At 49.2% G+C, this 17,094-nt stretch overlaps 1 protein-coding gene across 1 annotated transcript in view; it reads right to left on the reverse strand.

Annotated features, from left to right (window-relative positions):
* The window catches only part of LONP2 (lon peptidase 2, peroxisomal), a 79,544-nt gene that overhangs the window by 14,617 nt on the left and 47,833 nt on the right, over positions 1 to 17,094 (reverse strand). The window contains exons 10-12 of the mRNA XM_015428183.1: positions 15,583 to 15,709; positions 13,148 to 13,281; positions 2,229 to 2,371 (exon numbers count right to left, since the gene is read on the reverse strand). Coding sequence (XP_015283669.1) covers positions 2,229 to 2,371; positions 13,148 to 13,281; positions 15,583 to 15,709 — 404 coding nt within the window. The remainder of the gene's footprint in view (positions 1 to 2,228; positions 2,372 to 13,147; positions 13,282 to 15,582; positions 15,710 to 17,094) is intronic.

Raw genomic sequence — 17,094 nt, forward strand, 5'->3', positions numbered from 1 at the left:
GTGGGTTCCCTTATGTAAAACGAAGAATCCTCTTCCACTGGAGGAAAGAGTCCTTGATCCCGAGGAAGATGCCTCACTTAGTCGTGAGAAACCATCAGATCCAAGCTGAGGTTCCTAAACACCATCTACAGTGAGCTATAGAAGACACCCTGAGCAATGTCATCTTGATTCTTCACTGTAAGGTCCTCTCTCAAATGGTCGATATGAATTAATTCTTTTTAAAATACCCCTGCCCCCTCCCCCCAGCACAACAATGCATTTTTTTTTTTAAAAAAATTTTTTCTCCTGGCCAGCCAATCCATTCTATTGGGCCAGGTTTCCAGTTTCTCTTAGCTAGAGCTCCTCTCCGGCTGAGAAGTGCCCTGAGAACTGCCTTTGTTGGGTCGTGATTTCAGCTGGTTATTGACGGCAGAATAAAAGTCAGAGGTGAAGCTCTCGGAGCTCGGGAGGAAAAAGGAATGAGAGGCCCTTCGCAGGCTGCAGAGAAGAAAAACAAACCCAGCCCATCGGAGATTTCTTTTTTCATGGAGACGGAAGCAGCTCTCTTCCTTGCAGGGCAGTGCAGTGGCAGAGAAGAAGGATAAATGATTCGAGCACTTGGAAGAATGATCTGAGACCGCTATGAAGCAACAGTGCACTCACCCCAAACTGATTACAAAAATCCACCACTGAACACACGAGGCTGCTTTGTGTTGAATCAGACCATTGGTCCATCCAGTTCAGCATGGTCTACTCAGACTGGCTGCCGTTTCACAAGGTACATATAGGAACTCTCATTATGGGGCAAGGGATGCTCTGTATTCTTGGTGCTGGGGGGGGAACAGTGGGAGGGCTCCTAGTGTCCTGGCCCCACTGCTGGGCCTCCTGATGGCACCTGGTGTTTTTGGCCACTGTGTGACAGAGTGTTGGACTGGATGGGCCATTGGCCTGATCCAATATTGCCTTCTCTCATGTTCTTATGTTCTCCGGGGTCTTTCACATAAGCTGCTACCTGGTCGTTTTTAAACTGGGGATTGAACCGGGGACCTTCTGCATGCCAAGCAGATGCTCTATCAGTCACGGCCCCTCCGCTGGTGTCAAAGTGCCCACCCAGGTGCTAGAAGACAGCAAGGAAGGGGGCGTTGTGACGTCCTCCTTATTGGGGAGGACGGGTTTCCCTTTAAAAGTTCTCTTTATTTTATTTAACAAGGTAGTATCGGCTGCCACCAGGAAATTTTAAGGATTTCCAAACCTTTATGCTTTTACTTTTGCTCTTACTGGTTAGGTAGACCAAGTTCAAGGCTTACGAGGAACTATGTGGTCCTGGGAAGTATTTCTTTCAGAGCTGGTATACTTGAATGAAAGGATTTATTGAAATAAAGCATAAATAAGAGGGTAGTACAATGTAACTAGTAATGTGCAAATACTGAACAATTGCTTTGGTATCCCACACAATCTTCTCTCTCACTGACAGGGATCTTTGCATGTAACTTTGTAACACTTGTTTATCTCAATGCCATATACGTTTACTGTTTCACTCCAGTCTGTTATGACACACAGAATTTCCTATAACGTTTCTTCACTTAAACTTTACTTTACTTTTCCTAGACATTCAGCTTTAGATCTCTTTTCCTTTTTCTCTGAACAACATTAACAGTCAGCTTAACTGCGTCAACACACAACTGCTTGTCTAACTGAACATCAACTGTCAAACTCTAACTGAAACTACTGACTGACTCACATACTCATCCAACCGGATTCACTTCCAAAGCCCCTCCCCCTCTCTGTCAACCACCAATCATACCACACTTGCCTCTTTCAACCACTCTAGTCTATCTACCACAGCCAGGCAACCAAACTTTTAAAGAGACACACACACAGAAACAAGGAATCGTTACAGGCATTTTCAAATGTGCCGAGGAGCAGGACAAGATCCTGCTGAGTCATCGTACTCATGTTCAACACCACTCGTTATCCATCAAGCCGTTTGCTCCAACAGACCGCTGAGTGCCCTTTCCTAGTGAGCAGTCTCCCATCTGTGTAGAGCGTTGCTACAGCTCAGACAGTTAAGGTGCATATGGCAGAACACTGTAAGCCAAATCTAAATTTAAAGGGACAAGAGAGAGAGAAGGAAAGAAACACCTTTTCCCTAAAAATTCCCTACAAAAATTTCCACAACTCATCCACACGATCACCAAAAGCAAGCTGGAATGAAGGCAGCGGCGGAAAAGCAACAAAAACGACGTTACCTCCAGCTCGTACATCGGTGGCCCAAGGATATCTTTCAAGGCGTGGAAGTCAATCGAAATGGGCATTTCCGGTGGCAGGGCCAGGTCAGCTGTCTCGCTGATGGCATCGGGTTTTGCATCTTCCGCAACGTGCTCTTTGCACTCTGAGACGAGAAAGGGGCACCTCAGATCTGCACATGAGAAATACTCCCCCACCCCCGGGCAATTCCTAGACAGAATCTGTATTTTAATGTGCTAAGGGATTTGGGGATGGGCGTGGGGGGAAGGGGTAAACCCTCAGCCAGGGACTAATTCAGTTATTTACAGAGGGACTCTGGCCTGGCACTGGCTGTCCTGTCCTGATCCTGAGGGCTTGATGACTGGATAACATTGTGTTATTTATCACCGTAAACAACAGTCAGCCTTTGGCAGCCTCACTGTGTGAGACTATTAACATCAGGCCTGATACACAGTCTGGGTCCCGCAGGCACCAACTCACACACAGCTTTGCAGAGGAGTCTTCTGCAGGGCAAGAGACAGAGAGAGAGGGGGGGAAAGGCAGCTCCCTTTCAAGGCTATTTTAGGTGCGCCCACCACATTCCCTCTCTATTCTAGAATAAAATTTTAATGTGCGAGGCTCATCATTTTATGGGTAAACGCTAACCACAAAATGTGTGTGTGTGTGTGACCCTGGGCAATCCTCAGGTGAGGGGGAGAAGACTGGCTTTGCAAATCAGTGCACTAAAGTGACTAGTCCTCAAGAATGTTGCTAATTTGGCTGCACAGGATCACTTTTACCATCCGTGGCATGTCAGTGGCAAGGATGGATGGATAGGAGGGAGGGAGGGAAGGAAGGAAGGAAGGATTCTCTCCAGCTTCCCTGCCTGACCATGTAGAGGAGATTCTTACTTGGTAAAGGTGAGTGGCTGTTTACATGCCTTTCATGGGGCCATTGCCAAGTATGAAACTAGACAGAGTGCCCCCAGTATTTTAGCACAACATCTCAGTTGCATCTGTATGTCACAATCAAAACAGAATGTGAACAAGCCTAAAATCCTTGGGTGCTTACACACACCCACACCCCTCCCACTGCGTGGGAGCCCAAGACTTCCACGCTCTGCTGTGAAGTCAGAATTGGGGCCCTGGAAGTCTTTAGTCTCAGGGTGGGGTGGGGCAGGGAGTGTGTGAGCCTGATAAGGTCAGCTGTCTTCACGTCACAAACAAATTGGGGTCACCTGAATGTGATTTCAATCTACAATGAAAAGTCATATTCATTATATTCCACAATGAAAAGTCACTATATCCTGTATTCTAGCTGCAGCTCAGTCTGGATCCACCCCAAGCATGCAGACAGCTGTAAGGAACAGGGTAGGTTTGTACAGGAACCCATTCTGTGTATCTGCTAAGGCCATCTGCCCTATCAGGAAAACGCCTTTCTCTTTGCTTTATACTCTGATAACCCAATTAGCAAAGCCTGTTTTGTAACCTGCCCCCCTTTTCATTCAGCTTGGATGCCTCTCAACCCCCCCCCCCCGATGTATCACCAGATTTGCACTAGGTACACCAAGTTGTGCAATTGTGGCCAGCGTGGCAATTTTCTGCTTCAAAACAATAGGTCCCTTTGGCTCATTGTATTTACAAATATAACGCGGGCTGAATATCGAAGCACCCGATAATCAGATTTGCATGCATTACGCGAAACCCACAGGCTCACGACAGGCAACGAAACAAAGCGGGTCTGCACTAAAAAAAAAAAAAAATCCTTGCCTACCAAGCAGCTGCTCAAGACTGGCATTCTTATCTTGTAAAAAGATGCAATTAGATTTTACAAGTCTCCAGTCAGATCTGCAGAATGGAAAGATTTAGGCTCGGCTCGGGTGTAAATCCAACCCGTAGCTGTGAAAACGAGACTGGGAGGGGCTTCCGGCTCACTTGCAGGACCCCCCCACACACACACTGTGGCACTCATTTTCTGATTTGCAGTAACCCGCAAATTACGGTTTCCATCTGGCCTCACTGACCACGATTGAAAGCTGGGAGCGAACCCTGGTTTGGAAGGCAAACACAAAGCATAGTTTGCCGGTTCCAATACAACAACAAGTCAGAGTAATTAATTGACTTGCGCTGACCTGGATACCCCAGGGTAGCCCGATCTCGGAAGCTAAGCAGGGTGGGCCCCGGTTAATACTTGGAAGGGAGACCCCCCAAGGGAGTCCAGGGTTGAAAGCCAGTTTGGTGTAGTGGTTAAGTGTGCGGACTCTGATCTGGGAGAACCGGGTTTGATTCCCCACTCCTCCACTCGCAGCTGCTGGTGTGACCTTGGGCAAGCCATAGCTCTGTCAGAGCTGTTCTCTCAAGGACAGTTCTGGAAAGAGCTCTCTCTCAGCCCCACCTACCTCACAGGGTGTCTGTTGTGGGGAGGTGGAGGGAAAGGACATTGTAAGCCACTCTGAGACTCTGAGTGAAGGGTGGGGTATAAATCCAATCTCTTCGTCTTCTGGGGAGAGGCAGGCAAGGCCAAACCACCTCTGAACGTCTCTTGCCTTGAAAATCCTACAGGGACACCAGAAGTCAGCTGTGACTTGACGGCACTTTCCACCACCGATTAATTTCCTTGCAGAACACAGGAATTGTGCAAATAAAGACCCAGTGACACAGTACATTTTTCCCCCTCGATGTGATGTCCCTGGGACAGGTCAACAGAGACATGGTTTGGGAGTTCTGCGCTTCCTGATTCAGACCAGGACTATTGTATGCTGGGAAAGGGGGGGCTTGGGCACCCCCACACACACTATTTTCCAGTTTGAATCAGCCTGAAGGAACTGTTACGGAATGATGTGTGCGCGTACGTGCAAAACTATAGTCCTGCAGGATAGCTGAACTAAGGCATTGGTAAGGGGGCGAAAGATAGGAAATACGCGGGGGCGGGATCCTGTGGATCTGTTCTGCCAGAAGAGGCAACTTCCTCTGGCGAAAGGAGCCTTCTCCTAGTGGAAAGAGTCTTCCCCCTAGCACAAGAGGCTCTTTTGTCAGGGGGAGGCATCTTCCGTTAGAGGAAAGAGCCTCTGCCAGTTCAGTCACCTCTGTCAGGTTTCCCTTTTCTCTCTCTGTAACTGGTACTGACAACAGCTCATTGCGTGTCATCACATCTATGACTGCTTCTGCACATGGGCGCAACCCTATGACTGAAACTCGTGATGGGGCAGTAGGGAGGTTTTAGAACAGGAAGCATCTAACAACATAAGAACATAAGAGAAGCCAATGTTAGATCAGGCCAGTGGCCCATCCATTCCAACACTCTGTCACACAGTGGCCAAAAGCACCAGGTGCCATCAGGAGGTCCAGCAATGGGGCTAGTGATTCATTACGTTTGCATTCCTCCCTTTTGTTGGAAATGTGTGTGTTGCAAGGTCTAAAATTCAGTCATTATAGGGTTAACGTGCTTTACCTTGAGTGCTATTGTTTAGACTGACCTGGAAGGAAACCTGGCACAGAGCCAAAGGAAAGAAAGCCCACGAAACTGAACTCTGTTTACTCACAATCATTGGTCAATGTATTCAGGTGATTTCTTTCTAGGGGTCAAGAAGAAGAAGAATCTCCATTATTGTTGTTGCTGCTGCTGTTGTGAGACCCTATGGTCGGTCTGTTCTGTAGCTGTAGAGATGTAGCCTTAGGTCTTTGTTATTTTGTAGATTTCCCTGTGTACCCTTCGCTTAGAAATAAAGATTCTGACCCAGAAAGAAATTCCTCCTCTCCAGTGAAACAAAGATCCATTGCAAACTCTGAATATCTAAGTATTTTTGCCAATTTTTCCAACTCCTTTTCCCTAAAAGGGACCTCATAGGGCTCCCTGGAAGTCCCCCGTCAAGGTACTGACTAGCATCCGGCCTGCTTAGCTTCCGGTGGAACTCTCAAGATGATTTCGGACCATCCGCCAAGCTGTTTGGGAACAGGAAAGGCAGCGGGTGGCAGAGATCTGGGACCTCGTCCAAGCGCTACATTTTTGCTCAGATTCCTTTCACCGTGTTAAATATAGTACGGCTTTTATTCACAGCTGCCCTCGTCCGTGTCACCTGGAGATTTGCTCTCCTCGGATATTGGTTAATATTTCTGCAGAGAAACTGGCTGACCTCTGCGCCGCCTGGAAACAGCAAATGCAAGCACGGGTGAAGGGGAGCTCCTCTTTGTGAAGGGCCCAGGTGTTTTACAGCCTTGTGCTGGCGGAGCCAGTAAATACATTTAATGAAAACACGGGGAGACCTGAAGGTTTTATGGCCCACGCACGAACTCCAACTGCTCCGGCTGAAGCGGACCCGAGCTTGGCCGCACTTTCAAAGCCCGTCCATAAGGCAGCATGGTGTGCCTTGCGCCAAGCAGATTTGCTTGGAATGAAGAGTCCCACTTTTCAGTTTTCCTTTAAGATTAATTGGGAGGAAAAGCCAACGGCAGCGAATGCTGCCAGATCCGCACAGGAAACGATGCATTTCTTCATCAGGGCGAAGCTCGAAATCCCATTCCTATTAATCTTGCAGTTCTGCGGCTAGCCTTTGATATCAGGGGGCCGATGCTTTGCTTCTGGGCTTGGCGATTCCGAGGCCTACGTTCTTCTGAGGCCACTATGACACCTTCTGTTATTTTGGAATAACAGCCCTTGAACCCCCACTTCAACCGGGGGGGGGGGCTGAAAGAGATCAAACAGTCCCTGACAAGAGGAGGGGTTGCAAAGTATCTTTGCATGCTGGGACCAAGGAGGAAGCCCAGGTTCAAAGCTTGATCCTCACCATGCAGACAGGCACTGAAACACCTGTTGTGACTTCCTGCCTTTTGTTTTTGGCCTCAGGCCAAAGGGTTTCCCTCCCATCCCCACCGCAGCATTTTGCTGATTGGTTGTTTCCTCTGCCCTTCCTTTTGACGACTTTATGCTATCTGCTATTAGCATTTCATAGAATCAGAGAATCGCAGAGTTGGCAGGGGGCCACGCAGGCCATCTAGTCCAGCCCCCTGCTCAATGCAGGATCAGCCTAGAGCCTCCCTGACAAGTGTTTGTCCAGCCGCTGCTTGAAGACTGCCAGCGAGGGGGAGCAGAATGTCCCCATGTAGCCAGTGACCAAATGTTTTTCATTACATCACAGTATCATCTGACAGCAAGAATGATTACGGACTTGATCCAATGGACAAGACTTTTCTGTTACGTCTCCATGGAGCAAACCGCTTTTGATTCTAGAGTCCGGCCTCATACAACTTCAACCATGCCATTTGCCCGTTCTCCCTACCCCCTGGGACCAGGGGACAAGAAGAGGTACTCCCTGAGATCCTATTTGGTCTTAACTGGGATAGTTCAACATCTGGTTGCCTCCCCTGTGGCTGCGACCCCTTGAGGCTTTTGGGGGTGGATCCCAAGGGGGTGAGAATGTCACAAACACTGTGACACCACCATATCTATGATCAATGCTCCCTCTAAGCTGTGGAGTCTTGTGAGCAAAAAGTCTACTTTGTGAGCTCCAGGCATCAAAGTTGTGAGCGAGCAATTTGGCGACCGCATAAATTAGTTTGCTCTGGAGCCATCCTGCCTGAGCGAAGACAAAAATGGGTGAGCCGGAGGCTAAAAAACTGTGAGCTAGCTCACACTGACTCGGCTTAGAGGGAACACTGCCCATGATGCTCTCCGAATCTCCCCAAGCTCTATGGTAAAGACCACAGAGATTCAGAGTAACAGCCAGATCTGCTGTCACAGCATTTGCAAAACCCCCCCCCCCATTTTTCTCCCACACCTCAACGGACTGAGCCCAGGCTTTGGAGAGTAGGTAGGAAGTCGCCCACCTGACATACCTAGTTCAAAATGAGGACATCCCCTGTTCTACGCAAACCACCAAATGATGCTGCACAACTTGCAATCCAAGTCCAACGGTGCCCACCAAGGCAGACCATCAGAGCCCTGATAATCAGAAAGTTTCTGCTGCCAGCCCAGGACTGAGGACTTCACACCCAGCAACACCCAAGCCACACTGCACAGCTTGGGCGACATAGGGGCATCATCAGCTCCCTCGCAATAGATTATCCAACACAACGTGATCCAGTGCCACACTGCACAACTCCAGAATGCACAGTCCTGTGCGCCTTTTCTTTGCCTACCTCAGTTTTGCAAAAGAGAATGACGGGTTTCCTCTACTTGCAGCAGCCCCCTCCGGGTGCCAAATTACAAGCCCCTCCCCCGTTTGTCAGGCTCCCTTTTATTATGCACTGTTTTTGCCTGCTGCCGATTTAGGCCACACAAAGACAACTGTTCACAACTCAGTACTACTGGGCTCCCTCCAAACGGCTCAATCCGAGGAAAAAAAGGGGGGCGGGAATGCTCCAGTTTTACGCCATTTGGAAGCATACAGCTGGCCATTCCTTCCCGAGCTGGGAGCGGTTTCAAGTTCTGCTCTAATTTTAACATTGTGAACAACAAGTTCGCTGGATTAGCTGGAATCCCAGAGACAGCCTCCCTTTTGTTCAGCGTTTTATAGTAAACAAGTCATTGTGTCAAAGGAAGGCAAGAGTTCTCGGGCGGTTCCAACAGCAACCCAGAAAAATGAACGCAGTTGCTGATCGGCGGGGCTTTGGGACTGACTGAATAAGCCCATCACTAGAACTATACATGGAATTTTTGAGTTTTGTGGCTTTTTTATGGAATTGTAAACAAAAAACACCAAGTCATGGCATTTGATTCCAAAGACATACTGAAGAAGGGTGCAAAGAGTACATAAAAGTTCTCGTCTCTCGCTTAGAGTGTCAGTAAAGATGGATAATGTGGGTAACCACACATGGACAGGGTCTAAACAAAAAGGCTGAACAAATAACTATCAGGATGATTATTTTCTCTCCCACTCAGAGCGTTAAATTAATTTACTGACTTCATTTATAGCGGCCTCTCCTCCATTTTATCCCCACAACAATTCTACGACGTAGGTGAGGCTGAGAGTGTGTGATTGACCCAAGGTCACCCAGCGAGCTTCCATGGCACCAGTGGGGATTTGAACTCGGATCTTCCAGATACTAGTCCAACGCTCTTAACCACTATACCACACTACATTAATACAGCACAGCTAGGGAGATTATTATGACCTACTACCTAACATTGATGGTTACTGTGCTTCGCAAAGAAATGTCATAGACTGGACCAGGGCTTTTTGGGTAGAAAAAGCAAAGCAGGAACCCATTAGCATAATAGGCCACACCCAACAGCTGAAACTCATTAGCATATTAGGCCACACCCTGACACCACAGCTCATTAGCATATTAGGCCGCAGCCCCGTGTTGCCAGAAGTGTGGTCATCCAGCCACACCCACCTTTTGCTTCTTATTCTGTTTACCTTGTTTGTTGACAAAACCCAGGGCCTTTTTTTGTAGCAGGGACTCCTTTGCATGTTAGGCCACACACCCCTACTGTAGCCAATCCTAATAAGTTTCTGCTGTTGGGTGTGGCCTACTATGCTAATGAGTTCCTGCTGGGCGTGGCCAACTCAGGAGCCAGCCGGAACTCCGTTCCTGTGCGTTCCTGCCCAAAAATAGCCGTGGACTGGACCATTTATCTTCCATGCTGATTTGGCTTTTGCTCCCGTTTAATTTCCTTGTATGTACACATAGGCAGTGTTCCCTCTAAGCTGAGTTAGTGTGAGCTAGCTCACAGTTTTTTAGCCTCTAGCTCACAAATTTTTGCCTTAGCTCAGGAAGGGCAGCTCCAAAGCAAACTGATTTATGCAGCTGCCAAATCGCTCACTCACAGTAGCTCACAAAGTAGGATTTTTGCTCACAAGACTCCATATCTTAGAGGGAACATTGCACATAAGTGTGTGTGTGTCTGCATGAGATAATACTTCACGCATCCAGTGAAGTGGGCTCTAGTTCGTCCAAGCTCATGCCATGATAAATCTGTTTATTTCTAAAATGCCACAAGACTCCTTTTTGTTTAGAGGCACAGGACTGAAATCTCTAGCAACTGTACTGATTCTTCAGATCCTAACCCAGGTATCCCCATATATTTGTCTGCTTACATGATCCAGCCATCAAATTCCAAGCACATGTTATAACCCACCCACCCCAACAGGATAAATGCATTTGGGATGCCATCGCATTCCTTTTGAAGAGAAAAGAGATTGGATTTATACCCTGCCCTTCACTACCCAAAGAAGTCTCAGAGTGGCTTACAATCTCCTTTCCCTTCTCCTCCCCACAACAGACACCCTGTGAGGTAGGCGGGGCTGAGAAAGCTCTCTTGAGAACTGCCCTTGAGAGAACAGCTCTGAAAGAACTTATGACTGACCCAAGGTCACGCTAGCAGCTGCATGTGGAAGAGTGGGGACTCAAACCCGGTTCTTCCAGATTAGAGTCCATGCTCCTAACCACTACACCAAACTGGAGAAGGATGGAACTTTTTGACATGGACGGAAAGGTCTCCAAAACATGAGTCAGAAAAGACTGCATGTCGAACTGGGGGGGGGGAAAGGCATTCCAATCCTTGTCTCCTGGGGGAAGGGGTCCCGGCTCTGTGGCAGTGACTCATGCCTTGCATGCACAGAAGGTTCCCAGTCCAACTGCTGCCATCTCCAGTTAAACCAATCGCCTGCAGTTTGCACAGAGAAGCCCTCCCATACCCCCAAGGCCCTGGAGGGCCACTACAACCCCACGACAGAGGACATTGATGTTGATGGATGCCAAGGTCTCGTTCCGGATAAGGAACGCTCACAGAGACCAGCATCTGAGCCCACTCGCCACCTGGAATTCCCGAGGGCACTTTGATTTAAAAATATTAACGTGCATCTCGACAAAAGCGTTTTGTTTGGTAAAGTAAAAAAGGACAAACTGACGGGGACATTCTGGGGGAAAATGCAAAAAGGTCGGGGAGACATCTGTGTCTCTCGGTTCTGCAGTCTGAAAAAAGATATTGGCACAGGGCCACGGCTGGCAATCGCTACATCAACAACGCGGCTGCCAACTGAGAACACGGAAAGGGGGTTTTTCTCAAAAGGAAACCTGGAAAGGCGGTAGAAGTTCGGGGACTTCGGTGCACCCTCATTTCACAGCTCCTGTACAAATCTCTTTCTGAGACCTCCATGTGGTGGCGAGAAGGCAGAAAACGTGTTCCCGAAACACTCAGGCAGGAACATACAGGAACGGCTAATTAAAGCACGGGTAGAATGGTAATCCTTTGTAGAATGACTGGCATCAAGAACGAGATGCAAATCCACGAATGTGCCTGTCATGGGGAATGCCCGTGTTGACAGGCAACAGCGCTGCAGGTTCATGAAGGTACAATGCCTTTTTCTTCAAAGCAGGTACAGATTTCAGATTGGGAGTGTCAGAGTGGCAGGAACACCTTAAACTACCGTATGCTGAATCAGACCTTTGGTCCAGAAAAGTCTGCTGTTTACTCAGACTGACAGTGGCTCTCCAGGATGTCAGGTGGAGGTCGTTCACATCACATACTACCTGATCTTCTTAAACTAGAGGAGGAGGAGGAGGAGGGAGATTGGAAGCCCTTCACTCAGAGTCTCAGAGTGGCTTGCAAACTCCTTTCCCTTCCCCTCCCCACAGCAGACACCCTGTGAGGTGGGCGGGGCTGAGAGAGCTCTTTCGAGAACAGCTCTCATAGAGCTATGGCTTGCCCAAGGTCATCCAGCAGCTGCGAGTGGAGGAGTGGGGAATCAAACCCGGTTCTCCCAGTGTTCTCCGCACACCTAACCACTGCACCAAACTGGCCATATCCTAGAACACCAATAAGCATGTTTGGATCAGCCTCCCCCCCCCGGGGGGGGCATATTTCCTGGCTACTGCTGGACTTTCCAGATTTTTTGAACACGGTATATGCTAAAGATTGCCAACGGGAGAACAAACACGCTTTCAAGACTTGTGAAACGGTGCTCTTGTATTTTCAAGTTACACCTTTCTTTGTACAGCACTACCTAGTATCAAATGTGCATTTCGACGGACCATTCACATATACACACATGAACACAAAAGGCGGCTGTCTCCTGGGAGCCTCTGTGGGATCTGTTGAGAAGTCTTCCCAGTGGCACCGTCACGGGGCATCATTGGGGTGCGCTGCCCTGCGGAAACGACCTTGAGCCGGTCCGTGCGGCAGGAGAGGAGCGGCGCGGCGGGCACTTTCCCACAGCTGCGTCCTGAGACATTTTGTAAAGTCCGCGACTCTTTAGAGCATAACAGAGGGGCTGGGGTAATGGCGGCATGGGAAAGGACCACGTCGTCTGTCCTGAGCGACCGGGTAGGAGAGCGCCCTGAGCTCTCTGCAGAGGTCGTCCTTGACAGATACCTCTCTTTGTGCCCTTGAGGTCCCTGCCTCCTTGGGTTGAGAGGGCATTGCTTAGCTTCGATCAGAGAGATCACAGTGGGGTATACAGCAATGCTCCCTCTAGGCTGTGGAGTCTGGTGAGCAAAAGTTCCACTTGGTGAGCTGCTGGCACCAGTTGTGAGCGAGCGATTTGGCGACTGCATTAATTAGCTCTCTCTGGAGCCCTCCTTCCTGAGCTGAGACACGACTGCGTGAGACGGAGGCTAAAAAACTATGAGCTGGCTCACACTGACTCAGCTTAGAGGGAACACTGGTGTACAGAGGCCGTGGCTTTCTTAGGGATGTCTGGCCCCACGGTTGCCACCGATTTCGTAAGATAAGACACAAGCTGCGCTGCTAGTCCTCAGTGTTTTGCTGCCGCTGGTCTACTGGCTTGACTAAGGATGTAACCCAAGAGGATCCCACCGCCCGCTCCCAGCATTGCGTACCGGGACCCAAACTCTGCATATTTATTTCAGCAAGGGACATAAGACATATGTGCATCTAAAAACCGTGAGACGTGGCCATGGCTCTCTTAGTGGGCAGCTTTCCAAGTCAGGGAGCTGGCAAGAGTTTGCGATTGGCAGGAAAACAGAAAAGGCACACAAACCTTCTCCTTCTGTCACTTCCGAGCGATCTGGCTTCGTCTCCTTGTGCTGGCCTTCCGCCACTTTCACGGCCACGGCTCGGCAAATCGCTCCGAATTTGCGGTCCAAAGAGCGGACTCCTGCCTCACGGGTGTACCTAGCATGGAGAAGCCACGAGATTGCCCTTCTGGTACGGGTCTAACGGACATTTCTCTGGATTTGCCACTGTTCTATTAACTGTGCAGAGGTGTTTTTTTGTTTTTTTTAAACAATTTGGCTACCCGATTTCCACGAACCATTTCAGCATGCAGAACGATTTACCTGTGAAGGCTCTAACAGCCGTAATAAAGCATGTCTCAGAATCTACCCGGGGGGGGGGGGGGGAAAAAGGGAATAAGATTGAGATGCAATCAATACTGAAGTGGAGCCTAACGACAACCCTAAATGGAAGCACAGGAGAGTTTAGTTGCCTCCGCCGATCTTAAAAACGGAAAGAGACCAGATGAACTTCTGGGAAATGGTGGAATAAAATATCCTAGATGCTTCCTGAAGCTCTTTGCTGACAATCATGGTTTTTTTTCCTCCCTCTCTCTCTTACTTGCCTGCGGCAGGAAGAAGCAGCATTGATGCTTCTTTCCGGAACCCTATTCCATTCTTACGCCATCCGGGACAGAACAACCCCCTTGCCAAATGCTAACTCCAGAAGCCCCTTCTGCCCAGCATCAACGTGTTTCCAACACGCTCTCAGAGTACCTGGTTTCTGTCGACAGCTCAGTTAGGAGACGACGACACTCCTGACGTATCTCGCTTTGTTAACATTGCAATATTGGAAACCAATTGAAGATCCAGGAAGACCAGGGAGCAGCTGTGTGAATTAACAGCCTCCTCTCCCCCCCCCCCCCAAATTTTTTTTTTGCTTGGTTAGTCACGGGGAGGGACAAAAACTGCCGGGCCCTGAAGCCCCCTCCCCAGGCACTGCAAATCCTATTCAATTACCCCTCCCCTCCCCAACCCACCTGCCCCCAGCTTCCGAGATTTCATTACACGCTATCCAATATGCTTTCAGGCTCCCCCCCCCCAGCCCTAAGGACTAGAAGCACCTAAAAAGGCTGCGCTATGAATCGGCGGGCCTCCAGTCTGAATCTCATTCCCGTGAATTCAGTCGGCGGCCCTAAGCGAGCCACTCATTCTTGCCTTCGATCTGCCACCTGCCAATTGGGGTTTGGGTGGATTCACCCACAGGGCTGCTGAAAGGACGACAAGGTACCACCACGGCATCCCCACGTTCGAAACGTTTCACTTATGGGAGGAGGTGGATCCGGCAACTTCCTTCTAGTGAGTGGCAATGTCCCCCTCTAAGCTGTGGAGTCTTGTGAGCAAAAATTCTACTTTGTGAGCTACTGACATTAAAGCTGTGAGTGAGCAGATTTGGCTACGGCATAAATTAGTTGGCTCTGGAGCCCCATCTTTCCTGAGCTAAGACATAAATGTGTGAGCTGGAGGCTAAAAAAACTGTGAGCTAGCTCACACTAACTCAGCTTAGAGGGAACACTGGTGAGTGGTGAGTCCGGCTCCTTAGGAAGGAGCTGCTGGACCTGACCCCAACCCCTCCCCCCCCGCCTCTACAAGGCTTCTAATGCTCAAAACGGCTTTCTCAGTGCTAAACATCATCAGGCTGGATCCAAAGATCTTTTTCCGCTCGCCACCCGGGGTCACTTTTCATAGAATCACAGAGTTGGAAGGGACCTCCAGGGTCATCTAGTTCAACCCCCTGCACAATGTAGGAAATTCACAAATACCTCCCCCTCTGCACCCCCACTGACCCCTGCTCCATGCCCAGAAGATGACAAAAAACCTCCAGGATCTCCAGCCAAACTGGCTTGGAGAAAAATTGCTGCCTGACCCCTTCCTGACCCCAAAGTGGTGATCGACATTTCCCTGGGCATGCAAGAAATGGCCCCAAGAACTAAGCACTGAGGCAACCCTTCCTGCCCTCCCTCTGAAGATCTGCTTGAAAACCTCTGCCTGGGTCTCAACAATCCCTGTTGTACCCTTTTTGGGGGGGTCGTCCTCTCTCTCTGGCCAGTGGAAAAGCTGGCAGATATACCCCACTGGTATCATCAGCAACTACAGCTTGGGGCAACTCTTCTTTTCCTGGAAGCACTCTCTCTTTTTCGAGGAGGCATTGTCGATGCATAATAATTCAGCATTTAAAAGGCCTGATCGCCCAGGCTGCACCCCCCCCCCAACACACACACACCAAAAAAAGTGGCAAAGAATTTAAGGGTAGTGAAACTGAACCGAGTGATGATGGCCAGAGTTGCCTCGGGGGGGATCTGGATATTGCCGATGCATAATAATTCAGCATTTAAAAGACCTGATCGCCCAGGCTGCACCCCCCCCCAACACACACACACCAAAAAAAGTGGCAAAGAATTTAAGGGTAGTGAAACTGAACCGAGTGATGATGGCCAGAGTTGCCTCGGGGGGGATCTGGATCTGCTGAGGAGTCAAGCCGTGCTGCTCCAGCTGCTTAGGGATCAGGTGCCGATGCGCGATCTCCATCTTCTCTTCTTGCGTGTACCCTTTAAGAAAAACAAGGAGGAGTCACCTACAAGTGCTGGTGGTGGAAAGCGCCATCGAGTCACAGCCGACTTATGGCCACCCCCGTAGGGTTTCCAAGGCAAGAGACGTTCGGTGCTGGTTTGCATCGGAGAGCCAGCTTGGTGTAGTGGTTAAGAGCGCGGACTCAAATCTGGGAGAACCGGGTTTGAGTCCCCACTCTTCCACATGCAGCTGCTGGGGTGTGACCTTGGGACAGTCACAAGTTCTTTCAGAGCTGTTCTCTCAAGGGCAGTTCTCGAGAGAGCTCTCTCAGCCCCACCAGAGTCGGACTCGACTGTGCGACTGAACAACAACAACAACAATTCTCCCCAATGGGTCCCAGAGTGACCTTTCATCATTCTCCTCTTCTCCATTTTATCCTCACAAGAACCCTGTGAGGTAGGTCAGGCTGAGAGTGTGTTGCTGGCCCAAGGTCACTCAACAATCTCCCATGACAGAGTGAGGATTCAGATCTGGGTGTTCATAGGCCAGATCTTACCGTTGCACCACACCGGTGAAGGTCTGTATGGAAATGCTAACTTCTTTTTTATGAGAGTAATGTTTTAACCATAAGGCAGAGGGAAACAGAGAGAATTGGACAAGACAGGCAAGGACGGCCGTATTTGAGTGGTACAGCATTCTGCTTTGAGTGCCAGTGGCCTCAAAGTTCAACTCCAGGTACTACCCGAAGAAAGGAAATCAAGGAGCAGGAAATACCTTTCTCAGAGATCCTGGAATGCGGGACAAATAATTTGGTTTGTGCTAAGTCTGAAACTGCAAAAGGTCATTCGTATAAAAACAGCGGATAGCAAGGTAGAGACACATAGCCAGTGTGAGTGTAGTTGTTAGACTTGGGTCTGGGGAAACCAGGGTTCAAGTCATGAAGATCAGTGAGGGAGTAGGGGCCAGGAACTCCTTCTCAAACTAGCCTACCTAACAGGGCTGTTGTGAGAGCAAATGTAAGCAGGCTGAGCTCCTTAAAGAAAGAGTGGGGTACAAGTGGGAAGAATCAATGCACCAAGGAGTTTGAATTGTACAACATGTGCAGGGGCAAAGGGTGCAGAAATACTTATCGGACTGTGCATTCTATGGCAGTGGGTTCACTGTGAAGAGACTGTGGAAGAAAACATCGCTTGTTTGCAGAAGGTCCCAGACTCAATCCCCGGCATCTCTAGGTAAAGGATTTGGGGTAACAAAGCTGTAGAAGACTTTTAGAACGTTGCTGCTAGTCAGAGCCAACAGTACTACGCAAGTCAGCCCAATGGTCTGACTCAGTACAAATCAGTTTGCTATTTTCCATGACTCCAAACAAATGCAGAAAATCAGAAGCAGCATGCTTCTGACTGTCACTGGGGGGGGGGGGGGG

The sequence above is a fragment of the Gekko japonicus genome, unplaced genomic scaffold (assembly GCF_001447785.1).
Source record: "Gekko japonicus isolate JY-2015 unplaced genomic scaffold, Gekko_japonicus_V1.1 scaffold1804, whole genome shotgun sequence".
NCBI lineage: Eukaryota > Metazoa > Chordata > Lepidosauria > Squamata > Gekkonidae > Gekko > Gekko japonicus.